At 36.2% G+C, this 27,466-nt stretch overlaps 1 protein-coding gene across 1 annotated transcript in view; it reads right to left on the bottom strand.

Annotated features, from left to right (window-relative positions):
- TRDN (triadin) overlaps nucleotides 1-26,826 on the bottom strand; it is a 232,219-nt gene extending 205,393 nt beyond the window's left edge. The window contains exon 1 of the mRNA XM_064508938.1: nucleotides 26,307-26,826. Coding sequence (XP_064365008.1) covers nucleotides 26,307-26,328 — 22 coding nt within the window. The 5' untranslated portion in view covers nucleotides 26,329-26,826. The remainder of the gene's footprint in view (nucleotides 1-26,306) is intronic.
- Nucleotides 26,827-27,466: the final 640 nt, after the last annotated feature.

Below are 27,466 nucleotides of genomic sequence, written 5' to 3' on the forward strand. Positions count from 1 at the left end.
AACATACTTTTCCTCTTCCAAGACAGATTTCATTGTATCATCTTATGGCCAGCCAAAATCCAAGTCAGTTTGCTTTAGTATACTTAGATGAACTTTGCAGTGGTTCAGCTGCAGAGTCTTGAGCAGCTCATGTGTCCCTGCTTTGGGGGACACAACATCTGTCAGAGGGGTGGAGAGTGCAGCTGAAGGCTCTAACAATTTCAGCCATCCAATTTTAATCCACCACCAAATGTCTGTTAGAACCTCCTGGCACTTTGGATTGTGATTGCTATTGATTTTCAATGAGGTTGGGAAGTTAAAAAATTTTAGCCTTATATATACATTTCTATAAAAAGATTACTTCAGGGATATATACCTGTGACTCCACATCACGATTTCTCATGCACACAGACCAATCCCATCAGGCCACAGATATCACCTTTACATCAACAGACTGATTTGCTAAATTCCAAAGAGTTAAAACTGTGTGAGATTCTTACAATTTCTCTGGCTTCAGAGTTGTCACTGAGGATACAATATGAGGACCCATAAGGTCTCACAAATATAAATAAACCTTGATGATTGGTGACAACACTGAGGAAAACACAGTGCGGCTTTCAGAGTTCAGGGTGAGCTTGCAGTGCTGGCAGCTGAGATAAAATACCCTTTGCATTTGTAAGCTGAGCTTTCCTTAAGGCATAATAAACATAGGAATCCATGGTTAAGGATGGAAACTTGATTTTGCAGTTCAGTGGCTGTTCCTCCCACTTCCTCAGAAAAAAACAAAAAACAAAAATAAATGAAGCCATGAAGTCTCATTCAAATGTAAAAGAGTAATTTTTGGTATTTATATTATTTCATAGTTATTTTATATATTACAGCTTTCATCCTGCCACCAGCCAAAAAAAAGGAAGTCAGGAAAAATATTCATTGTGAAATGCCTTTTTTCAGGCTGGGTCTATTAAAAGCAGTGGGCTAGTCATGCTGCTGGGAAAAAAAAAAAAAAAAGGTTCCTTTTTAAATAATAATATTCTTGCTAGGGCAATTCATTTTGGATGTGAGAAATCTCAGTGCAGTCTTCTCTAAATGAGAGAACAGGTAGATTTTGACTTGTCTGTTCCACTTCCCAGAAGAACACTCCAATAAATAAAGTATTCTGGATTCAGGTCATTAATGGCTCCTGTTTGACCTATTCCACCTCACCTGGAATATTTAAATACTAATTAAGAGAGCAGAAAAGAGAGAGAATGACTGTATAAATCGACCTTGCATGTTAAGCTTGGGCTTGAGCCTTGGACTTTTTAACCTGGTAACCTTATCAATTCACCACTGTTGTGATCAGGCAGGCAAGACTCTCAGCCTATGGTAAGGAGTTTACCGTAGGGAAAGAGGACAAGGGATTGGAGCCCTTCAGTGAAGGATTGCACAATGGATATACGATAATCTGCTCTATTCCTCAGTCGCAGCATACCACCTTCACTGAATCCACAGACCTCTGCTGCTCTCAAAATAATCACTCCTTTCACCCTGAGGGGAAAATTCTTTCCACCAAAAAATATACTACCTATGCCCATGCCTATGTCCAGCTGGTACTCATTCCTGACTATGGAGTTCTCTTTCCCTTTCTCTGCTCTGGTTTCTGTACCCTTGGCTTATATAAAAGTAGATGAAAAAGCAGAATTTCTGTTGTAGTTAATAATTGCAATGAAATAATGGTAGCAATATGAAGTAGTCTGATGACTTTTGCCCCAAAGGCTTTTGGCTCAACATAAGTATATAGCCAGTTCCAGAGGCATAGGGAGCTGTAAAATTTGCACTAGCAATATGCCTTTTGTCTCCCTTATACATTGATGTGGGAACAAAATGCTGAGCTGAGCAAAGAGAAGAGAGACCCTGAGAACCCAACCTACGCACCTGCACAGAAAGCCTGCACCTTCTCATCTGGGCTGAAAGGCACAAAGCCAGGAGTAGTGGCCACAAGACGCACACACTGGATAATGAATGGCAGAGTGCAGAACATCTCAAACAAGAGCAAGAAGAGTCCAGCTGGCCAAAATCTTTTGCTCTCTTCCAAACGCTTTCACAACACTGAGTCAGCCTAGGCTTATCTAATCGTTTAGTTTTTACAGTAAATTATTACAGTAGATTTAAAAATCACTTAGAATACAAAGAGTCTGCAATCCCAATATCTTCCTTCAGGAGATAAAGAACACAGATCCACTAATTTTTCCCCTCATTTTTCCCTATTGGCCGCACATGGTAATGCAAAGGCTCTTGCCTAATACTGACAGAGAGAGGGAAATAGGGAAAGACATTTTACATAGCAAACTTGGATGCTCTTTGAAAGCTCCCCTCTCCACATTGTCTGAAATAGGTTCTGTAAGTAGGCAGATAGGTACAATTTAGTGGTCATCAGGAGGTGAGCGGTGGGCACCTAGTGCAGGTGTGTTAGGTATGGTTGGAAGGAGTGCGTGAAAGCTGATGAGCCAAAATGTGTTGATTATAAGAGAGACTAATTTATTTAGAGCTGTAACATAAGTCTTCTCTCTAGATGGCTGACATTCAGCCATTCCTTCTCTTCTGTTATATTCCACTACATGTGAATTAACAAATACAATTGGAACAAATTATAATAAATAAAAAGGAATAACATATAAAGGAGTTTCACAACTGATATCAGAATTTATAGACTTCTAGAATCATCACAGGGTACTGAAGTGTTGTACTCACAGTTTATGTAATTAAAGGGCAAATAGTAAAACCTCTCAATACATATCGTGTATATTGGCAGCTTCTCAAAGTTAAAAGGTAGTGTTTATGCAGACTAAAGGCTTATAAAACTGGGTCTGGGAATGTCTGTGAGGGAACATCTGCAGATTTATTGGTAACTGATAGTTATAAAAATCTAATATTCTTTATGAAATGTGGAAAATAGGCTTTGAAATTATGCAGCAATCAATTCTACATGACAAAAGAAATGGAATAGAGATTATAGAATATGGAGAGGATGGTGCATGAAAATTGACTGAACAATTGAATTCAGAAAAGGCAGTTATAATTACATATGGTGCTGTGTACTTTTAATTTCCTTTTCTGTTATTATATCTGTATTGGTTTTATTTTTGATCAATAGAGAGTGTGTGATATTTTTAAAAAGTAAATTGTATTAATCATCTTGATTCATACTCCAAGAAATTATGTACACTGATCTTTTGATCACATCAATTTCAATGGGAAGTTTGTAGAATAAAAGTTACATCCTATCAAGCCATTTCATTATCTAGTTCAAAGAAAATGGATACTTCATATAGTAACAGTAAATAATAATAATAATAAAAAATTATTATTAATGCTGCATTCTAAGGTGTGATGTACATTGGGGGATTATGGTAATATCTATTTCTGAGGATATGGTGGGCGATGTGGAAAAGATAAAGTTTCCCTGAAGAAAATAATTATTTAACTAATACTAATGTAGAAAAACCTGTATGAAGAGAATATGAATTTACCAATAATTTATGGCCAGATTACAATAGGAACTGGGCAAATACCTGGAAAAAAAAGTCCTTTCAGGATTTTTAAATGCAAAGACTTAATTTCTGGCTCAGCAATTCCCTTTATTACATATCCCTAAACACTGGGCAATTATTCTGGATAAGTTGAGAGTACTCATTTTATGCTTGAACTTATACCTTTCTCTCAGCATCAACCAGCGGCCACTAAGGAAGACAACATAATGTATTATCTGGACCTGTCATCTGACACATGTTGGCTCTTCTCATGTTCATGATGCCCTAATTTTCATCAAGTAAATGCCATAATTTTAAAGTATGCCTGCTGACTTCAAAGAAGATATTCTTAGGATAGGATACCTACTGTTCAATATGAGTAACAGGCCAAATTGTAAGATGACATCAAAAAGTTCAACAAAAATCTATTTTTAAACATTATTATTATTTTATTTCTGTTTTTGCTTCTTTGTTGCTCTGTATTTGTAAAGTCACCTGTATGGAAACAGGATCTTTTTGCTTTAAGGAATTCAGGAAAACCTGCTGCTTATATCTTATTTGGAGTCCTAATTCTTCCTTTGTGATATTACAACCATTTCCACATCAATCTATTGTGAGGATTATGATGATTTTAAATGAGAGGGAACAGCAAGAGAAAACAAACTTTTAAGAAACAAATCTACTATTTTTATGCAAATGCTTTTTATAATAAGAAGGAGAAATATAAAATGTATTGGAAGGTCTTTTTTCCACATGGAACGATTTTTCAAAACCTGCTGTGAAGTGCTAGTCTCTCTGTAAAAGAAATATGGAAAATTCAGAAGCTAAGCTCTAATGTTTTTTAAATAAGTTTCATATTATATTTTGCTAGTTCTTATGTAATACATTGTACACCCAGTATAAATCACTTTCTGAAATATTTAAACACTTGAAACAGAGCAGTTTATCTCACTCAAAGAATATCAAGACTCACATTTTCCAGCTAGCTACAATTTTTTGAACCCACATCTCTGATTTTGTTTTCTTCTGAGGAGAGCTACAAAGACCCCTTTAAAAATATTTTGGTGAATGTAAGAGAATGGGGGCATGTCATACAACAAGCTGGCATATGTATTTAGCTTCTTGTCATGTGAATTCAAATGCTGGATTTGGACCACTGTTGTGTGCTTGGAGTCTGAATCACATGAGGGCAGTCTGGGCTTCATCCCCAAGGGGGCTTTCTTGATCAAGAAGGAAAAATTCAAGTAGTAGCAATGAAGGATGGTTTGTCCAGGAAAGCTCGGAGTATGGAATCAGACAGTGTGGAAGTCTTATACAGTCAGAAAATTAAATTTGCTACAAGTAGGACTGAGGAGGAAAAAAAAAAAAAAAAAAAGCTCTTCAGAAGATTATGAAGGGGCAATAGGGGTATATCACTGAGAAAAGTGCTCTCTGCCCCAGACAGATCACCCCTGCAGGGAGAAGGGGGAATAAAAATCTTGTCAAACAACCCCTCCATCCCCCTCCCCCCATAAAAAAAAAGACCTTTCAGAAACTAATATACAGCATCTGTACTTTTGAGAATGGACCTTTGGATCCCATTGAGGAAATAATAAAATTAGATATTAGTGTTGTGGGCTGGGCCAAGGTATGAACTTCAGTATTAGATCAATTACGTTTGAAAAAGAGGAATTTTACCTATTTGTATATGTGTCTGGAAACAATCTGAGAATGCCAAGCAGGGAAGTTGAAAACATTTTCAGTCAGACTCGCTTACACTGTGTTTTAAATATGGTCAGCGGTAAAATAAGTGAATTCTCTCTCAGTCGGTAGAATTCTGACCTTTGACTTCAGGGAAAGCAGTTAGATCAGCAGATGTCTTTATGATTTAGGAGCCCACATACCACTGAAAATCCATATGAGATGGGTTCTAAATCACTTGAAAAGCTGGACTTCAGTGATCTGGAGCCAAATTTCCATTCTTCTTTACGTGTTTGAATTCCATAGTCTAGTAGAGTGCTGTTTGATAATTTCTTAAACTGCCACCTTATTTCACTACTGAAAAATGTGGCAGAGAAAAAATGTTGAATTACAACCTACTTCAAATTAAGTGGAGGAAAAATTGTTACACGTAGCTTGTGAAGAAGTGTAAAAAATGCCTTAACTTTATTCTGAATTCACTTAAAAGACCATTATACCTATATGACGTTTAACCTTCTATCTCTGGTTGTTTCTTGTGTGCATATATATTTCAAAGAGCTTTTACATGATTCTGATTATTCAACAGTCACAGAAGGATTAGCAGTTAGTAGTTCAAAGGTCCTCTGTGTTGTTAGTCCTGCTGAAATAGTCTTACATGACTGAGACGGTGTTGTGAGACTGTCCACAAAAGTTCACACCTGAAATGACTGCAGAAAGAAATGTAAGGAAAGTCCTAAAGACCAGGTTTAAAAGATAGCAGATTTTATTGGGAAATTTTATAGATCATTTTACTTACAGCTGTATCACTTTGTGTAGTAATTTCTTGAGAACTCAGAAGACCAGCAGTGTTAACAATAATCAAAACAGAATAAACTACTTCTATAAAATCAAAACTGCAGGTAGTAGAGTTGATACTGAATAAGAAAAGTGTCATTTACTGCACATGTTAAACTAACAGCAAAGCACAGCAAAGGGACAACGAGCTGCTCCTCCCTTTTCAAAAGGCAGCAGACTTCACCTTTTGATGTTCTTGCAGTTGGACATTAGATTTTTCGATTTGAAGTGACTCTTCAGTTTGGCATGTCTTCCATGTTTTCTTTTAAAAAATGCTAAGATTGTTCAAAAATTATATGTTTAATTTCCAATTCCTCCGTATGTAGATGAGACAGGAGTTTTATTGAATTCTCAACATAAAACACTAAATTATCAGCACACTGAAAAATCCATTATTTGTTCAAGTCCACACCTGAATTTTTTTTATTGATCTGTCGTAATACCTCCCTTCTTTGGAAACAAATCGGTGTTCTGAAACAGTAAAAAGAATTTTTACTTTCCTGTTCATCTTAGAAATCTGACATTTCTGAAAGAGATGCCAAAGGGATATTTGGATGTATTTGTGAGTCGATATAAACTGAGAGGTACATCTTATCTTTTAAAATGTCAGAATGAAGGTTGGAGGAAAATGGTTGCCATTTATCTTTAAATAGCATGAAACCTTCTGAAGCAAGAGCACTGTATGCATTCCTTTTGTTATTAATTTGTTTTTGGGAACTCAACTATAAATTCCTGAAACCTTCATAATGGATTAGAAGAAAACCAGACTTTTTCTGTTTTGGAAAAACAAATCTGCCCCCATATATAAAATAATAGTAGTCATAATAAATATTGAAAGTCACTACAATAGAGAGTAAGTTAAAAATACCTCTGTCTTCACTTCAGGCAAGCATACCAATGTAAAGAAACTCTGGAAAGAAAATTTCAGATCTGTGTTTCCCCTGGTGGAACTACCACTGTCTCCCAAATGTGTGTGTCTAGGAATGATTAGTAAGATGATTTGCTGATTTCTTTTATTCCAGTCTAACATGACATTGGAGCTAGGACTAAAATTATATGTCTCAACAGGCTGGAAATAGGCGTGACCTCTATGGGAAGCTGGGACACAGAGGATATGCTGTCGCAGTGAGGGCAGTTGATCTTTATAGATGGTACGGTAGCATATTCATGGTCTGTCTGTCATGCAAAATGTGTTTTGCGATTCTCAAGTGCTGGGAAGTCTTTACACTACCTTACAAAGATTGTTTGAAAGGTAGCTGATGCCAGACACTCATGTCTGAGAAGAGAAGTTTATTTCAAATAAGTGTTAAGCCTTCTGGCCAAAGATGGGATATGTTTTTGAGAATATGGAGATCCATTCCGAGTAGCAAAACCTTGCAACAAGCAGGAAAAGTCACTGTGCCCTCCATTATTTTCAGTCATTCCTGAACCAGCTACCATCAACTAATTATGTCTTAATCTGTCATATTCAGGACTATACCCTGGCCAAGTTTTGGGAAGTGCGAAATACTTGCCAGTTCAAATTTCATGAAAAAGAGGTCACTGCATATTATCCATATACCAGCACAGAGTGTGAATTATCTCATTTTCTTTTCTCTCTATGCAGATATTTTTACGGCATCTTGTCTATACACCGAAAAGAAGGAAAAGCATGAACATTTAGGATTCCTTGAAAATTATGTAATGAAAAACAAAAACGCAGCAGTAGTTGTATCCATTCTCTGCATCCTTCCTCCAAATCGATGCCTGTCAGCAGAACAAGACTATGAACAGATTTTAGAAATTGTTGTAGTCACCTGGCTTTCATCCACAAGTAAATTATCAGCAAGTGAGCCTGTTAAATAGTCTGTCTTACACCTGTATGTAAACCCTGCGGACTTCCAGTATTGCTAATTTCCACACCACCACATTCTGAACAAACCAACCCAAAATGGTTCCTCAACAGCACAATGAATACTCTGAAGACTGATTTAGGGACACTTGCTTCTGTCACCTGGAAATCAGGCCCCCAAAACCACCTCATCCAATTTTACCTATTATTAGAGGCATGAGATTAACCACTAACCTGCAATTTACCCTTCCAGCACAGATCTTCAGATCTCTGCAGATGAAATGAGATAAAATAATAAGTCCTCAACTGACCAAATAGATTTAGGGTGGTCTCTATTTTATCCCAGTGATAAATGCCAAGAAATGGTTACCTGGTTACATTATTCAGCTCCAGAAATGGAGCAGTTTTCTATAATGATTCATAGAACTATTCCTTACCAGGAGGTGACATATCCACGTGACACATAAAATGGAATTTGAAATGTTCCCTGTGTCCCACATGTCTCAGACTGAGCCTAGTAACAATAAGATTGTTCTGTACTAAGGTACTGGGCAGTTTGGAGTAAGAGATATTAATAGATAGGTACAGTTCCATATCTATTTGCTACTATCCATCTGAAGAAACTATGGATTCCAAATTCAGCTTTCAGGGGTTGCAACTTTTGGTTGCAAAAAAGAGCGCATGAAAAATAACATTTTGATGGGTGAATTTAAAAAGTTATTTGTTTTATTTTAAAAAAATAGCTGAGTTCCAATTTCTAAATCAAGTCTAACTTGAAGTGTGATGTAAGCTGTATGGTAGACATGGAAATATGCACAGAAGGTACCAAGAGGTGCAAGGTTACTAAAAATAAATACATTTCTTGTATAATATCAGTGTTATTGTCTGGGCATTGGTTATTTTCTTTGCTTAGTCTTTGCTGGTCTATAGTAATGGTGTTATACAACTTTTTTTGATTTACAGGACAAGAGAGGTTTCCTTTTGATTTTATAGAAGATATTTTTCTGGCATTAGTTGGCAGAATTACCAAATGATTAATTTATTTGACTGTTTCATAGAATAGATTCTAACTAACTTATTTTTCCACCTGTCAGAGTAAATCCAAACCCTAAATGAATGCTTTTTTCTTTCTAACTATATGTCACAACATTCCATATTAATGGTTTCCACATAAAGTAATAATGACAAAATTTTAAAGCAATATTTTTTCACTAACACAAAATCATGAAGGATAGTATATAAAATTTTCCTAACACTGTGATTCTATCTATATTTTTTTCAGTGTTATCATCTTGCTGAATCATAAAAAGTAAACAATGGCTTTTTCCCTACCTCCTTGAAAATGTAAGTATTTATCCATATCAAAGCTATGATAGCTGTGGAGGATGTTTTCCAAGGACTCTGGCCTTGGAAAGGAAAAAAAGATTATGATCCATAGTTTAATTGTCAAGTGACTCAGAGAAATGACATCTTAATCTTGAAAATGATTCATCTGAAAGGTTTACTAATAGCCTAACAATTCTTTAAACTTATTCAGTGACAGATAAAATAAAAATCTTCTTTGAATTCAAAGATATCTAAAATAGAAGATGATTTTTTTTATATCTATCTACATAAGCTACTTCTAAAATATCTTTTCATCCTGCTTGCATTAAGATCCTAAGTATATAACTCAAAACAGGGAGAATGCATTAATGATAAGCCTGTGTGCTTGTAAAGTACATGAAATAAAAAATAATGTCTACTGTAAGATATGTTCATGAAATTATTCCAATAATGCTAGATTCCAAATTTTAGAAAACAAATTAAACCTATACATGCTTGTGCAGAGCAAAGAATGTTATAAAATGACCATTAATTTTAATTCACTCCCAATGCATATGTGTAATCAGCACTAGCACAGAAATGACAACCTCTCAGTAGCAATGCTGTCCTGTTCACAGACAAGGCATCCATTTACTTACATTTTTTGGAACATGAATCTTTCTGAAGGTCATAGCCTCTCTCAATGCCAGTGTCTGCATTAAAATGTTAGCCACTGAGGCAAAACAGTGTTTCATCTTATTTGGTCATGGAAGAATAAACAGAATCTAAGCAGATTTCAGCAGAGCAGTCCTCAAATCCAAATGATACGTTTTAGAACAGAGGAAAACCTTTTCACTTTTTTAATGACATAATCAGTCCAAATTCACAATATTAAAGTCTCACTTCAATGCATAGTTAAAAGATTTTATTCTGAGGGAAAAGGCCTGTTTCTCCATCTGAAGGCTGTCCCTCTATTTTGATATTACTGACTGGAACAGAAGGTGAGCTACACCACGGGAAAATTTTGACCTGGTTGGAATGAGAGTTTCCTCGTTTCCTTCCATGGATTCTAACGCACATATTCTTTAGCATCTGCTATAGACATGCACAAAGTTATTGCAAAGCCATTCCACTGTCATCTTCAAGCTGTAACATCTCAGCTTCTCTGCAACAGCAGATGTACATACTAGGAGATCCAGTGTTCCTAGCCCACAGAAACAGCAGGGGCTACAAAGTTTCCTCCTGGCCTGAGCACTTAGTGCAGGGATCAGGCACTTGTGGGACTTCTGCAAGTTATCCCGTAAGGTTACTGGTATTTTGCATCAGTCTTAGCTGAGCACTTCTTTTGTGCTTGACTCCCTAACTCTCATGATGCAGGACAAAGTTGCACATGTATACCTGAAGTTCAGCCATGATGACTGAAAACAATATTTATGTACATTTGTCTCAGTCTCATCCCACTCTCCTTTCCCTAACAGAGATACCCTTTTCTTCCTTGATAAAGCATGGGCTGTGTCAATGAAATAGAAACAACAGCTGAAAGACAGACATTTTTCAGCCTAGTATTAACTCCCAAATTGCATGAGCTTTATTCACAAATCTTCTGGTGGTATGCAAACATGTTCCATATAGGCACAGTGTTTCCCTGTTTAATAAACTTCTGCATATCTCAGGTCATATTCAAAATGTGCAATTCTACTTTGGGCATTTTTTACAGATCCAAACCTGGATTTGGTGGCCCCTAGTCTTCCAATGTTTATGCTCCCCACAGGCCACACTGTGATGTAAGGCCATACCACTGTTTTTGTTTGAAAGAAAGGAAATGATGAAGAGATTAAGTGATGAATGAAACTCATATTGATAGTTTGGCACGGAGCAGAATTGAACCCCGGTCTCCTGTTCTGACAACTGGCTCATTGCACCTCTGCACACGCTCTATAATGTTTAAGCAGAATATATCACAGATTTCTTCTCAGGGCAATTGTTTGTCTTCTTCGCCCGTCTTTTCAAGCCATTTGTATCCCCATGCATTCAGCATGGGTATAAAATTTCTTTAAGCTCTTCCATCTCATATTTTAAGAATATCAAAGCCACTGTTACTTTCTTAGTTTTCAGGAAACTTTCAAGCAGTTCTCTGAAGATTCTTTAATATTAATATAGCAGTCTCAAGTCATATCTTTGCCAGTAAAATGAAAAGAGATAGAAATGTCCTCTGCAGATGTAGAAGCTGATAGTCCTCTCTAAATTTTCAAGAAAGCTTTCAAAACCTACTTAGTGATTCTGTATACATCTTTGCAAAATTTTGCAGCCTGTTATATTCTGGTCAAGGGACTATTCATCATCTAACCTTTCTGTATTAATTTCCTTTTCTATTATACAAATAGAGTGCAGCTTCAGCTGTAATTAGGTAAGTGCTAATAAATAAAAAATGCATACTTTCACATGTATTGAAGATGAACATTCAAATTACAGTCTATATTTCAGCCTTATAGCTTACATTGACTATATTCTTATGGTCGCATAACTGATTATCTTTCACTCACTAACACAATTCATCCCCACAAAGGTATAATACATTCAGAACACTATTAAAGTATTATGGTGAAAGATAAGAATAGCCACAAAGAATATATAAAATAACTGAATAACTAATAATGTATTATATCCACAGTGTAAAATACTAAGATAGAAGTAGACCATAAGACATTGTACCACAGTTGTCATAACTTAACCCTATTGTGGCTAGAACTAAAATAAAAACACAAAGCAAACACTACTACAAGGAGAAAATTCCATGATAAGTTAAAAAATATATCAAATATGGCAATGAGTTAAATGTGCCTTCATCACCTATTTTTTGTAACAGAAATTGGCACAGCAAGGAAGAAATGGGGATTTGAAAATTAACTAGAACACAGAATTTTCACCACTTTTTGGCATTTTTTTTTATATAGTGCTTTATTTAATTCTTATACCAGGTGCCACATAGGAGGCATGAATGAAATTGTTTTGGATAATATTTTTAAAGAACTATCGTCACATGCTTCGTAGCATCCAAGGGTTTTGACAGGCTTCTGGAAAAAAGCTTTTAAGGTTCTTCCACCATTAAGGACTGTGAGGAAAGGTTCACACCACCCAAGCAGCCAAATAAGACTTGCATAAGACATCAGTCTTATTTTCAACCAAATCTCTTTGTAAGTCCAGATCAACAGCTCCATCCCACCATTTCTGTTGATTAGGGCAGGAGTGTTATTATTAGGTTTTAAGGGACCTTCACTAGACATCTGTTGAGGAAGAGAGCTGGAATTCTTCCCTCTTCACCAAGTGGGCAGGTACAGGTTAGACTTTTTTTTTTCCTCTGTATCCAGAAAAGCTCAGGCTTGCTTGACTACAATCTGACAGAGTCCCTTGGGTATTCACTTCATGAGGTGCTGGTCCCTAGCAAACCACTATATGAAGTAGACTTAGAAGACCATCCTGTTAAACAGCTGGGCCTCATTTGGGCTTTGATTGACTAGAAAAATAATGGAATAACTCCCTCCTCAGTGATTTTACATCAAGGAAAAGCATGGGAATGCCAGTGACCACTGAGGGCTTCAGAGGTCACAACTGCTTTCCTTCAAATGGGAATGATCAGAGGACACATCAATAGTCATCATTTTTATATTTGCCCATGAAGCTTTTGTCTCATAATACCATCTACATTGTGTCTTGTCTTTGTCCTTTTTGGACAGGAAAATGTTCCTTGATTCATGTGGAGCAGCATATGCTTTTTGCTGAGAACATTACACACCTTTGCCATTGTTGACTCTTGGTGAAGAAAAAAATCACCTGTGTTGTGATCAGTTGCTGAAAATGTTGCTATGTGAGGTCTGGAAGTATAAGAAAAGTCTAAGATCTCTGTGTCATAGAAAAAAATTGTCAGGATTTGTGTTATGTACAGTACATTTCTGTCCCAGCTGACACCTCAATTCACAATGTGCTGCAATTAGCATCACCTTTAGTCAGGTGCTACTTTTCTGCAGCAAGAAGTATAGATAAAAAGAGTTAGAGTGCTGACGAACTTGCAGACTAATGTAGTAGAAATTTTGGGCAGGTAACATTCATATAAATTAAATTCAGGTGATACATTTGGAAGGGAAGAGAGGAAGACTGCAAGCCATGAAAATGATATTTGCATAAGTGATCCCCTGAAAATTAACAGTGTGTGAGCTGGGCAATTCATATTATTCACATTCATGTCCAAAAAGTGTTGATGAAATGCTGGTTATAAAATCAATGAAGAGTACAATAACTTATGATTTTCTTATTTTCCCTGGCAACATGCTCTAGGTGACCCTGCTTGGGCAGTTGGATTGGACTAAACGATTTCCACAGGTCCCTTCCAACCTCAAAAATTCTGTGATTCTGTGATTGCGATAGCAGTAAACAAGTTGAAAGCACAAAACAAGGTAAATGTTTCTGCAGCCTTAAGTTAGCAGCTTACTGTTCTGGCAAGGAACTAAAAATATATGTCCTTTCTCATAGAACATGTGGTCTTTTTCAGTAGATGAGAGACTACTGTAGTTCTAGTTTTACTCAAAACCACTGGATATATTCTCTCCAACCGCTGTGAAAATAAAAGGTAATATTTCTACTAGTAAAGCAGCAGAAAAGTTTGATCCTTCCAATTAAGAGAATGAAAGGCATAAAAGAAGAGAAGGACTGAAAGCAAAGATAAAAAAAGTCCTGACTGCAGTTGAAAACAAGGGAATCCTTTCCGAAACAAAATTCATAGATTTAGCACACTCCATGTAGGCAACATTCATTAAGTACCTAAATAAGTGTATCTACCATTTCAAAGACTTAAAGTTATTCAATTAGACAGGATAAAACAGTTCCTAACAAAAACTTAAAGATAACAAAGACTGTACTAATAATGGAGACAACAGTGATTTCAAAGGTATTGACTTGACCTATTCAGTGAGTGCATGTATGTAAAAGGGTTTACAGGAAATAAATGCAAAGAGTAGAATAAAAATAGGACTTATACAGAGCAAAAGGTGGAACAATATATTCAAGAATATGAGTGTAGAGCACATATCCTGTAAAAGCATGAACACATTAGCTGAGGTTTCATTGACACTACAACTAGTGAATCTATGGGAAGATTGTTTTCACTTGTATATTCTTTAGGGATAGCTGAAAAATATTGTTTAGTGCAGAAACTATTCAGGCGACATTGTAAATTATACTTTTAAAAAAAATTCTTGCTGAAGCTTTTGCAATAACATTCTTCAAAATTTGAAACTTTAAGATAGGGTGCAATTCTTCACGAAGTCTTTAACACCACAATCTCTATATCTGCAGAATATACAGTATATTCTACTTAAAACTGTATTAACATTGTATCTCATGTTTTAATAATATTCACTTAGATAAAAAATATGCTAAAATAAAAGGCATGTCTTTGGAATTGCTCATGTTAAAAGACCTGAACTGAGAGGAAAAAGAGGAACATAGTGTGCAGCTAGGACTTTGCAGGTTTTTATGACCACTCCATTTTTTTTTTAAACACGCATTGCACATTTTTGTTTTAACTTAATCTTTGATACCTCTTCCTATGCAAAAGAAAAATATCCCTGTTTCTTCAGTTTAGAGATTGATCTCCACATTACATAGAGGACTACAGACTGTTCACCAGGTATATGAGAAAAATGAGCAGTGCAGGGTAGGAAGAGGATCTAGGAGGGAGGGAATTTTCTAGGGATTTTCTAGTACAAGATTTATTTCACTGTCCCTTTCTAACTCTTAATATTGTAACATAATACGAATCATGACCATTTGGTTGTGCTCTGTGTAGCTACATGACTAGGAATTCAGACTTCTGTACAATTTTTTTGCACGGTCCCTTCAGGGCAAGAGGAAAGGTCTAACGTCCTGTTCATTCATAAGCAGTTTATTTGCACAAGCACAGGAGAAGGAGAGGAGGAAATGCCTGAAACAAAGATTGCTGGGCTAAAAAAACAGACATATAATGTAATTACAAGGTATTTCTCATTGCTAGTTAAATAATTTCTCCTGGAAAACAGTTGTTTCCTCCACTGGAATATGGGTGACACTGGAATTACTCCAATGGAACTGATGTGCATCTATTTTCAGGAGAAGATGCAATCCATGTACGTCTATCTGGGCATTTCCAAGGAAAGAAGGAACATCTGGAAGTCAACATTGTGTTTGCCTTTGAGAAATGCCAAGAAAATTTAAACAGCTTACTGAAGGAATAAAGGGGAAAGGGGTTGAGTCTGCAGGTACAGGGAAAAAATGATCACAGCCTGATGACATTTGCAAATTAACATAAAATGAAGCCTTCGATATCTCTTGCAGTAGCTCAAGGTTATAGAGAGAGGAGCGGACATGAGTTAACCGGAATTTTGCATAATGTTTGCAATATCACAGCATAGAACACATTATGAAAAAACTGTGAGCCTTATCCTGCAGATATATGTCTACCTTTAAATTTAGGCATATGTCTTCCAGGATCTGAAGCCATGATATTAAAACTCATTAAAGATGAACAATTTCAGCAATGGAAAAAAATAGAATATCAGGATTTCTGAGACTTGAGAAAAGAATCAAAATCAAAATTAGAACAGAGAAGAGCCTATTGGTACCTTTCCCGCTCGGAGTAGGAATGATTTCAGACAGAAGGACTAAAAAATCTTTTAAATCTAATTCTCTTATTGTTAGAGATGGGATGATTAGGGGAAGGATCAAAGATGGGGAAAGGGAGGGATCACAATGGATTGGGGAGGAACAAGTCTGGGAAAACAGTGGGAAAATGGGATGAAGGACTGATTGCATGTAAACAGGTGGTTGTCCAGAGCATTTGTCTGACTGAGTCCAGCTCTTGATCAATACGGCTTATCCTATAGTCTTATTTAAACCCTAATTGCTAAGTGCTTTGTGCATAGTTGCACAGGTTGGAGGGACAGATGAGCAGGGTGGGAGATCTGAGCACCAGTGCCTACTTGCTGGACATGGGGCCGCAGCGCCCATCTAGCAGGCTGGGACCAGAGGGATCTCCAGAACCTCAGAGCTCACCATGAATGGCTGTAGTGGGTGGGTAGTGAGAAAGCCCTGCAGTCCTAAAGTACACCAGATCTGGCTATCTCTAACAAAATGGTAATAACTTTACTTCTCATTTCAAGGACACATGTAAAAGCATTCAGTGAGCAAGCAGAAAATTTAACACATGACTTATATAAAAGCTACTAAATACTAAAAAGCACTGATATTCATTAGAAATAATCTCAAGAATTTAGGTATTCACTGCTAGAGAGTTATATAGTTCACTGTTTGCTTTAATAGAATATTAAAGTTTAAAATTGTTACCACAATGTTTTTATTCTCTAAAATGTTAAGGAAAGTGAGAACCTTAACAAGTCAATATTATCTGGAGAATCTAAGTAGAGATCATTTCTTATTACATGAAGTGATTAGTTCAACGCAGTTCCAATCTCTATGCAGAACCACAGTAAATATCTAAGAAAAATAGGTCCAATACCGCATTATAGTTCTGTCAGCCTTTTGCAGAGCAACATTATTTCTGTTTTTCTGCATTTAGCATGAAACACTGAAGAGTGGATAGCAACTGTGTTGTAAAACTAACTTAGTCATTTGTATCTTTTCTTTAAGAATGCCTTTAGCACTTCTCAGTGTGAAATGCATTAGCCTATACTGGGTAACAAATGAAACTATGGCAAATGTATTTTAAAAGAAACTTCCCACTAATTAGTTTTTGAGAAAAACCTAACCCCTATGATTGCTTTGCCTGTATAACTGAAATCATCTTAATTCATTAACTCAGGCAAAATTGCATACTTTCCCCAACTCCACTGGTATATGCCTATACACATTTAATTCACATTTAATTTTAAGTATGTGCTCAAGCCTCATCGATATTTGTAGCTGCCCTCGCAAAGCAGAAAGAATTTCCTGAAACTGTGTGCCTCTATATTTGTAGCAGTTTCTACATGATTTTCAAAACTGATAAGGTCCCTCCTTCCCAGCATAACACCCATCTAGTAAAGTTTCCCTCCTAATCTTTCTTAAATTATTTCTTTATAAATCGTTAACAGAAACAACAAGAATTCACTGGAAGACTCTAGTTTACAAGCAACATGCAAGCCAAATATAATAAAGGTGTACTATAATATCTATCAATTTCTGACTTCAGATAAAGCCAGGGAATAGGTATGGTGGTACGTCTCCATGCAGAGGACCCTAGTGTACTATTTTTTGGAAGGTGGAGGGAGAGGGAGACCAGACTGGGAAAGAAGAGTTGTTGGCTGTTAGTGATCTGGAAATTCGTCACTTCATCTGATTTACTAACAGTACAATAAAACACATTACATTCTTCAGAGCATTTCAGGTAGCTTTTATGTAATCAATAAAAGCATTACAGTGTCTAGAACAAGGCGTGCATTTTAGGATAAATGTATAGCTGACAGTGCATATCTCACTTAATTCTGTTTGGGAGTCTGATAACAGGGCTACTCTAGTTGCAAAACAAATGCCTGTACTTATGAGCTGCTCCACCTCTTAGTAAAGTGATAACCTTATTAAATGTATTTACAGAGTAAAAAAAAAAAATCTTGATGAATCCTGTTAAGCTAATTGTTTGTTTTTGTTTTGTTTTGTTTTGTTTTGTTTTGTTTTTTGCTATGATTACTATTAAGTGAAGGTAGTGGTATATCTAAAGGGGTGAATCTAACTTTGTATATCTCGCTGTGGAATGCTCACAGTTTTTACCCTTATCTTGAATTATGATGCAATAAAATCTCTAGGAAGAAGAGGAATTGAAAGAAATTCTTAAAAAAGAAATGCAATTGAAATTATGCTAATTTAACCATACAGTCACAGTTTAAAAATTCAGGTAGCTATGAAAAGTATATATCCTAAATTGTATCATACATGTGTAACATTGCCTCTTTGGGTTGCTAAGTTCTATCCTGTATCAGATACGCTCATCTACCTCTTCAGTTGACTTCAGTAGCAGTTACACTGCTGGATCTGAAGCCAAAATTAAGGTCCTACTTTTATGGGAGGAAAAGGTCCAAGCAAAATGAAGACCTTAACATTTGACTAGCTATATTAAATTATGTCTATAAAAACAGTAAAATAGTTACCAGAAAACTATATTCATGGTAATTGTGTCAATTGTGAATAACCTCTTAGCAAAGATTGAAACAAGATTTAGCCTTCCTGACATGCACAAAGAACCACAACTTATATCTACATAATGGAATATAGAAAAGAAAAAGCTCATTTACATACCAAAGGAGCCTACAAAGGCTTAGATTCATTGTGCCTTTGACAATTTGACTCCAGGCAAAGGTACAGATATACTTTTGAAGTTGTGAGAACACAAGCATGTACAGGGAGTAGCAGGTCTTTACTCATTACATATTTGTAAAGGATTTTTTAAAACCATATTTGAAGATAGAAAGAGGAGACTTCTCCAGTGAGAAATTTTTTCTATGCCTTGCATTTTGTATTTTCCTTCCTTATGGAAAATGCTTTCATATGGCACTAAGCAGAACTTTCAGGCCAGAAACAAATTCATACTGCGCTGTAGAACTGATTCTATAAAAAGCCCAAATCAACCACAGCAGTGAAGTGAGGCTTATTCAGGACTTTAAATGAAGACTCTTTCATCCTGATTTCTAAGGGCAAAACCCAGCACTGACCATAAATTCAAGCAACTGAACTCATTTGACTGAAATTGTCACATAGCTGAGTTTTAGCATATGAGACAATTTTGGGTGAAAAAAAAATCAGTATCCTCTCTTAAAGCTTTTTTATTTAGCCTCCTCTATCCTACACAAGCCCCTACATTAGCTCATCTCTTTCCCTCAAATCTAATGAGTCTGAAGAGCAATGCAATTGCTTACTCTGTGTTTCACTATGTTCTTCTGATTATATTTTGCTCTTAGGGAAGGGACCAGAGTTACATATCCTGCCTACTGAACTGCAGTATTATCTTAGATCTTGAAAGAGGGAGGAGAAGAGAAAAAGAGAAGAGAAAACTGTAGTATAGAGCAGCAAATGTATCAGAGAGTATGAAAAAAAGAACGAGACACATTGGCAGTGTCATTTGGTGTATCTGTTGCTAACTGTCAATACCTCTCTCTCTACTGCTAGTCAAATATTTGGTAGCCAAGTATTTGCTTTATAATTCCCCTAACAAACTTACATACATAAATTAACTCTGCTATAGGTAAATATCAGCAAGAAACCTAGACCCTAAATATTTTGACCCTTTTGACCACACACTGCTTAAATATACTCCAATTCAGAGATCTAAAGTCTGAATGGTCATGTCTCAATGCATCAAAGTAATATCTACATAAAGACACTAGGCTAAGATCAAAACATGAAATAATCATAATTTCTAATAAAAATGTTTAAACCTGCAAAGAGAACATGACAGAGAGATCAAATGGATAAGCAATATAACTAGTTGGCCATAGTTTTAAGTCTTTATATGCAATGACTTTACAGTTCAGATCCACTCATCTACTTCATGTTCCCTGTCGTCAGTCTGATCTGTTAGCAGAACAGCATGAAGAATATTAAGCCTGTATTCCTCTGTAAAGTTTTCTTTGACCACATTGCTGAATTGATTTTAAATTAGTGTAAAGCACTGTGCAAGCCTTTTAAATATGTAATCATTGGTGCTGTTTTACAGCCATCTATACACTCCAACTACTGAAGACATTTCAATATTAATCTTCGATATTTCTCCTTTATAAGCCCCCATCAAATGATGCTGCACTGGGAGATGGCATGGAATAAAATTGTTGGTGCTTATCAAATCACAAAGTGAGGTTTTCTTTAAATACTTTTACAAACACATCTTTTTAAAATTAAATATGAAATTACGAAAACTTGTGCTAAGGACTACATTTTTATAGTACCATCTATTAAAATCACTTTCATTTAAACAAAAAGCTATGATCAAGCCATTAAAGTTGTGAAGAAAGCTAATTAAATCACTAAGCAATTGGAAATCACTTGCTAGGCAGATGGAGTCAAATTAAGCTAGCCAGTTTTTGACAATATAAGCTCTTTGCAAGCGCAGAAAATATTTTCTTCATTTCAATTAATTCTACTATTTGAACTCAATTGCTATCTTATTCTATGTCAGGAAGTAATTAGGGTTTAAAAAAAAAGAAAATAAGTTTTCTTTCTTTAATCTTTGAATAAACATTATGCGAAAGAAAATGAGCTCTATCAGTTATATGTTCTTGTAGGATGCAGTGGCCAGAAACTAAACTACAAATAGTACTATTTGTTTAATAAATCACTAAGCTTATCAAAACATGCTCTATCTAAAATGAACTTTTGCTGTATATCCAGTACATTTATAGTACACAAATAAACAATTTTAAAATGCTGGTTATGTACCATTTCAATTGAATTCCAATTTCCATCCTAATGAAGCTTGACAGAAGTCACAAGTAAAAATAAAATCATTATCTAGTAAAAGAGAAATGCACCACTTATCGTTTTCCATCATACAAAAAAAATATGTAAAGATTAAGAATCTAGATAAACGGTTACTGAACTATAGACTAGCTTAATAGATACACATTTAGGATATCTTTCTCCCTAGGAGTAAAAGGCACAATTTTAGAAAAAAAGACTATATTCAGTCATCAGTCATGACACTTCTCATCAGCCAATAGAAATCAATTTCTCTTTTCTATTCTCTTTTCCTAGTCTACATATGCAAAAATGTGATTAAAACTGCTGTTTTGAAATCCAGGTTTCTTGTCTGCTGATTTAAATCATGATTAAAATTGGTGATTTAAAAGTTTTTTCAATCAATCATTTTAATTTAAAACAATCCACCCTCTGCTGCTTTAAAAGTCATTTAAGCTGGTAAAATGAACATTTCCACCAGTTCAATCTGCTTAAACAAAGCAGAAACCAGCCAATGTTAGCATCAAAAAGAAAAGGAAAGCTTCTTCATTTCTGCAAGCAGCTGACCTGCTTCAAAGAGGCTAACTCCGGTTTCTCTGTCCTCAGTTCATCCTGGACTGAAGCCAGAGCTGCATTATGAAACATGCTTTAAACTAAATCAGTTTCTGCTTTTCAGAGTGAAGCTCAGATTTTGAAGGCTCAATTTTGTCATAAAAGCAGCATGAATCAGCTGCTTACTCAATGTTTTCATTGGACACAATGGGAAAAAAACACTCAAAACATTTATAGCCTAGATTTTTTTCCAAGGCTTTGGGTACCTGGAGGTACCTGAAGGCACTTGTACGAATCTAACCAGTTGCACAGATTTCATTTTGAAATCAGTGGGAACTAATTGTGTCAATACTTTGAAAATACTGCTAGGCCTTTAAGTGCATTTCTTATTACATAAGTAACCATAAAAACCTGTTCCAAATGCTTATGAGCCCAAGGTTCTTTCAAAAAAAGTGAATAAATGATCAGACCTACAATCCAGCTATTTGCACACAATAGGTAAACACGTTAACTGTGTGCACACACACTTCTAACTCATCACGGGCTAGCATCATGATGCACTAGCTTAAACCTCTGCTTTAAGAGCAGTTTTAAGACCCTGTTTTAAGACGGGAGTCTTAAAATGCTGTCTAGAGCTAGTTTTCTTTCAACTGTGCTGAATAAGTTAATGATATGTTATAGCTTCTCCATACCAACTGAACATGCATAGATATTGTACCAGCTGTGAGTAATAACGGCCACAAATTTTTAAACTTCAGACTTAAGCTAACAACTTTTACCTCGCGCTTGCTTACATCTGCAGGCTAAGGGAGCACATGCAGGCCAGCCTCGAGGGAACCCGTTAAGCCAAAATAACCAGCCCAGGTGTCCAGTCTGCAGGCACAGGGGAATCCAAGTTTCAAGGAATTTAAGTGAGAATTTGCAGCTTCTGTTCCCATCAAAGACTTACTTCAGTCCTGGGTTTTCTGACTTTGTCTATCTAGATAATTAGGCCATTGACTTGACCAGGTACTTTTGAACATGAACAGACCGACTCTTTCAAAAAATCGTTGCCAGAAATGGCATATGCCAATGGATCAAGGTATACAATTTGCTTCCCTATCAACATTTGAAGCCAGAAAAAGGAGAAAAGAAAACATCCCTTCATATTATGAAATCATTTGCTTTGAAGAAATTCTACAGCAACCTCCTAACCCAAGATTTAAACAGTATAACTGAAGACTGGGACTTTAGCCACCAAAATAAATCATCTAATCTAATTTATTCACCCAGGCCCCTTTTGTAGTCAGCAGAACTAGCACCTCTAGCAGCAATTCATGAATTCCCGTGAGAAGTACCAAACTCCTTCCTGCCTATCATGTGACTTTGCTAAACTTTTGCCTGCTGAAGCCTGCTGTTAGCTTCTGGCCATTGCACTCATAAACTCTTTATGATTTTATCCTCTGGTTCTTGTGTGTTATTTCTCATACATTATCAATTTCATGTATATTAATCTTCAAGCATACCGATCATGTTAAATCTGCCTTTTGAAATGTTTTACATCTTAAAACTTTTCATAGTTATCAAATAGCCTGAGAAAAGGACTGAAATCCAGAAGCTAATTTTGATTTTGTCACTGACAAGCTGTGTATAGCCTTCAGGCTAGCCAGTCTTATAATCTGCTTGGAGAAAGAGGAAATGTGTAGCTGCATATCTCTCAGCAACAAAATAAGGACCAGACTGTGACTCATTGTCACATTTCTGTTTGACTTCTGCTTCTCTCTTGCTCCACTGGGGAAATAAGCTGTGTCAGACAAACAGCTGGCATAGAAACCTCGTCTTTCTCCTTTCCTCACCTCCCAGGATTAGATCGGTATACAACCTCCAGAGCGTTGCAGCAGGCAGAGCTAAGACTCTGTTCATTGTGCCATGTGTGGGAGGATGAAGTGCCAGGGGACAGCCATCAACCTTGCACTGTGACCTGCAGTAGATTGGACTAGAAAGGACCAACTATAGGGCTCCTGCTGGGGCTATTGTGCACATACCGATTAAGCTGTATATTGGTGGAAGACATTTCTTAGGGATGCCAGGCTTTTTATATTTGTATTTCAGTGGTGGCAGTTCTAACTGCATGTGGCATTGAGTTCAGTCCAGTGCTCATGTTCATAAACACAGCAGAGTAGCAGAGTTAGATGCCTATGGTTTTCTAGGCATGCTCATAGGTGGATCACAATAAAGTCCCTGGCTATTACAGAGCACTCAATAACAACTGAAATAATAATAATAACAACAACAACAACAACAACATTTCTGAGAGTATTGCAAAGAGAGAGTACCTAATATCTGTACTGAGCTTCCATTTGTACTTAATTTTATGCAGTTTCCCAAAAAGCATTTTAATCGGACATGACTGTTGTTGCAATTAAATGTAACAGGAGGATGCTGAAGAAAATCCTTTGGAATTTCCTGTCAAATATTTATCACTTGGAGGCCCAAGTCCTGCCAGCTTTCCAAGCATAAATTATGATCTTCACAGATCTTTTCTTTTTCACCAGGTATACTTCACTAGTGTATCTGATAACAATGCCACCTGTAGCTGTGATAACGCATAGGTAGCACACTTGACTTGCAATTAAAAGAGGCCAGGGTCATTGCTCAGTGGCTACATTTTCAAGCTACTTAGTGTCATTGTCATTTCAGTGATGTCAAACTGAAAGAGCACCCTTTATCGCCATGCATTCTGCCTCTGAATAGATCATGATATTGACATGGGCTATCAGAAAAAAGATATCTTGAGATCTGCATCAAAGGTACCAGTCTGCCAGAGCTGGACCATTGCTCTCTAAATCTGCAGCCAGGCTGGGCATGGCAACGGTAAGGCCAGCATGGCTCCAGGCACACTGGTCACCATGCACTGCTGTCTGACATGTAGGTGTGGTATCTCAAGGGGCAAGTAGTCTGACAGTCTGTCTGATGTGTGGCTGACAGCATAAAATAGAGGTAAGAATACCTATCACAAGAAACAAGTAGTTTAATCCTAACAAAGCCATGAAGACCCCAGCAAATCATAGATTGGGAAGCAGTAATAGAAAAAAAGAATAAAAAGAAGAATAAAAAATCCTTGTATGAAATAAGAGATATTTTAATTGTTTTTCTATATGTCCCAGCTATGTGTTTGTCGAAGTTTATATTTGAGTTTTCAGACTGCCTTTTGAGTTGCAGCAGTAGCCCCAGAGGAAAATAATCTGCAGTGAAACATTAGCCCCAGGCTGAATTTTTAGTTTTCTGCCATGGATAAAATTTCCATCTCATGGATCCAGAGTTTAAAAATCATCCAACCACCATAAATCTTTTCCAAATATAAGAGAAAGAAAATTGCATTCTATGGCTATGTTGACCCATCCTGCTGAAGGTCAGATTACTGTAGCACTGATATCTGTTACCACCTGAAGTCTCTATTGCCTTGCACAGACAAAAGAAAGGTGAAAGAGACACAATATGACAGATAAGGAACACTTACCTGTAAGCACGATACGGACATTGTCAAACTTTCTGATTTATTCCTTTATATACATACATATATATATACATATACACACACACACACACACACACACATATATATACAATTTTAGGGGGGGGTTATCTTCTGTTTTTCAATGAGCAAATCCAAGATTTAGCAGCACAGAACACCTCTGTAGACATATTCAGTGTAGCTAAGTGATTTACTTATTGAAAAGTCTTCTATTTTTGATATTAATTTTGGGCTAAGAAACTTGCTAATTTAAATTTTTAATCGGGGTTCCCTAAAGATGGAGAACTTCCCAAGAGGCACCTCCACACAGCTTACCTGACACTGATGGTGTTAATGCACACATTTTGGAAGACAAATAAAATTTCACAGATTTTCCTAATAACAATTACAAAATAAACAGTATTTCCAGCAAATCAGGTTAAAAATATCCAAATAAACTAGTAGCTAGCATTTGAATTAGAGCTGTCAGGCTGAGCCACCTGTTTTGGCAGTATTTGCTGCCAGAAATGAATTATAGGTCCGTCCAACTGCTGACCAAAAAAACATACCTGTACCCACATCAACTCTTCACTGTGGCTAACTGGACATCAGGCAAGAATTGTATGCAGTTTGACATAGTCCTAATTTGAATCCTCTGAGAGACAATGACGTTCCATCTCTAAAATTGCTTAATGCAGATCATTTTACAAATATTAACAATGAAAAATGGAAGATGAAAAGTACATCTTTCATACACTGAAACACCACATAACCTTGACAAGTGAAATAAAAATAACTTTCAGAACACTGTTTAAAAGCCTTTTTTTTTATAGTGTCATTATTAAATTTGGATAAACAGTGGAGTGACCCACACTATTAAAAAGGTTAGCATGAAATTCCACTAAAAAATTCAATATTAAATTTGAAGAAGGTTGCATTTTAAACATCTTCCCTGTCTGACTGTGGTTGATAAAATATTGTTATGCATCTAAAATGTTATTTAAATATGAATGGTCAGGAAATCTTAAAGTACATGAAATATTCATATTTTAGAACATATATTTATTGGCTAATACAATTGCCTTTCATTCTTGTGCATCTCTAGAGTACTTTCAGCAAAACTTTCACTGACTCCCCTGAAAGTTTATCTGAATAAGAATTGCAGTCCTGATAGCTTTTACCCTTCAATAATTTTATTTACAGCTCACAAACATTCCATGCTCCCATGGAAAAATCAGGGCCACCCAGCTAAGCTCACATATTCTGATTCAGGCAAATCTCCTATTATAAGGGACTATCAGAGATTTACCTGAGTAAAGACTTGAGGATGGAACCATGTGATTTTTCCATTCTTGTGTCATGCTAATGGAACTGCCTAAGCAGCATTGCTCTGCCTATGAGACTAATGCTATTTTTAGAGGTGTACAAAGATCTAGCTTCAGTAACTAGTAGAAAGGCTGGTTACAGGAGTGAAAAGGGGGGGGGGGGAAGGAAAGAAAAGAAAAGAAGAAAGCAATCCGACAAACAAAATAAAATGACCCTGCAATAAAAGTGTTATTTTCTAAGAGCAATAAATCACATTGACACACTAGCTCAATTACACTGTCAAAGTATAACATTTTTGGTTAATTGTATTTGAAAATAGTTACCGTACCTTCTGCTGTAATCTCGGCCATAATGATGATGGTAAGAGATACTCTGTTAAAAAGGTCAAGGTATACTGTGGCAGCTTAGATAATGCTTCGGGGTTGCTGGCCCTTGCAGAAGTCACAGAATGAAAAGGAGGGAGGTCCTTTGCTTTCTCTAATTCGTTTCCTTCTTCTTTTGTGTGCCTCTTGAACTTTCTGTTTCCTCTGCAGACTCCTGCCCACCCTGAACAACCTAAGGCCTTCCAAAGGCAATGCATAAAGCTCAGTCTAAAGTATCAGCTTCTTACAAAAATAGCCATGCCTCACAGTGAATCTTCAGCACATTTTTTCTAACATCCTAAGAACTTTGCGCATGCTAAATAAAAGGTAAAAATACCCAGCTCCGAACAGGACAGAAAAGCATGGAAATGCAGCAAAAAGCAAAAGAACTGGAAAGAACTGTTTAGAGCTCCTGCAGCCTCTCTAGCATAATTACAGTTCTTTGGGGTGTATGTCAGGAAACATGAAACATAGAGTTCAAAGTAACCTTATCCATCTCAGCTCAGTTTTATTCTTAGCACACTCAGTGCTTAGCACATTCTTCCCTGCCTTATTTGGCTTGGGGAGGGTCCTATGAAGATTACCACTAACTAAGGGGGAGGGTAAATTTAGGTAATTTTCTCCACTTTGATTCTTAGTCCCAGTTACAGAGCCAATAAAGGCACCACTCTAAACCTATAAAACTGATAACTTTTGGCATTTTGATTTTTTGGTTCTTTTGATTTGTAATGATGACACATACCTGAGAAGTTCATCTGAGTACTAAAGACCACTGATGAAAAAGTAAATAGTAATAGTTTATGCATGCTGTAGTAATAGTTTATATAATCTAAATGTGTTAAGGTAATACAAAAAAGATCAAAAATTTTTTTTCAGGTCTAATTTACAGAAAATGTCAAACTTGGTTAAAAAAGCAGAGATTGTAAACAAGATTTTGTAAAAGTGAAAACAAGTAGACTTTAACCAATATTAGAGTAAAAAAAAAAAATTTAAGTAACAATAATAAATGAAAAACATGAGCAATCTATTGATTGCATTGCTTGTAATTCCACAGTTGTAATATTATTGCAAGAGCTTGAAAGTGAGATTAACTAAAAAGTGCCCTCGAGCCAGCATGCCTCTACAT

The sequence above is a fragment of the Dromaius novaehollandiae genome, chromosome 3, assembly GCF_036370855.1.
Source record: "Dromaius novaehollandiae isolate bDroNov1 chromosome 3, bDroNov1.hap1, whole genome shotgun sequence".
Classification (NCBI taxonomy): Eukaryota; Metazoa; Chordata; class Aves; order Casuariiformes; family Dromaiidae; genus Dromaius; species Dromaius novaehollandiae.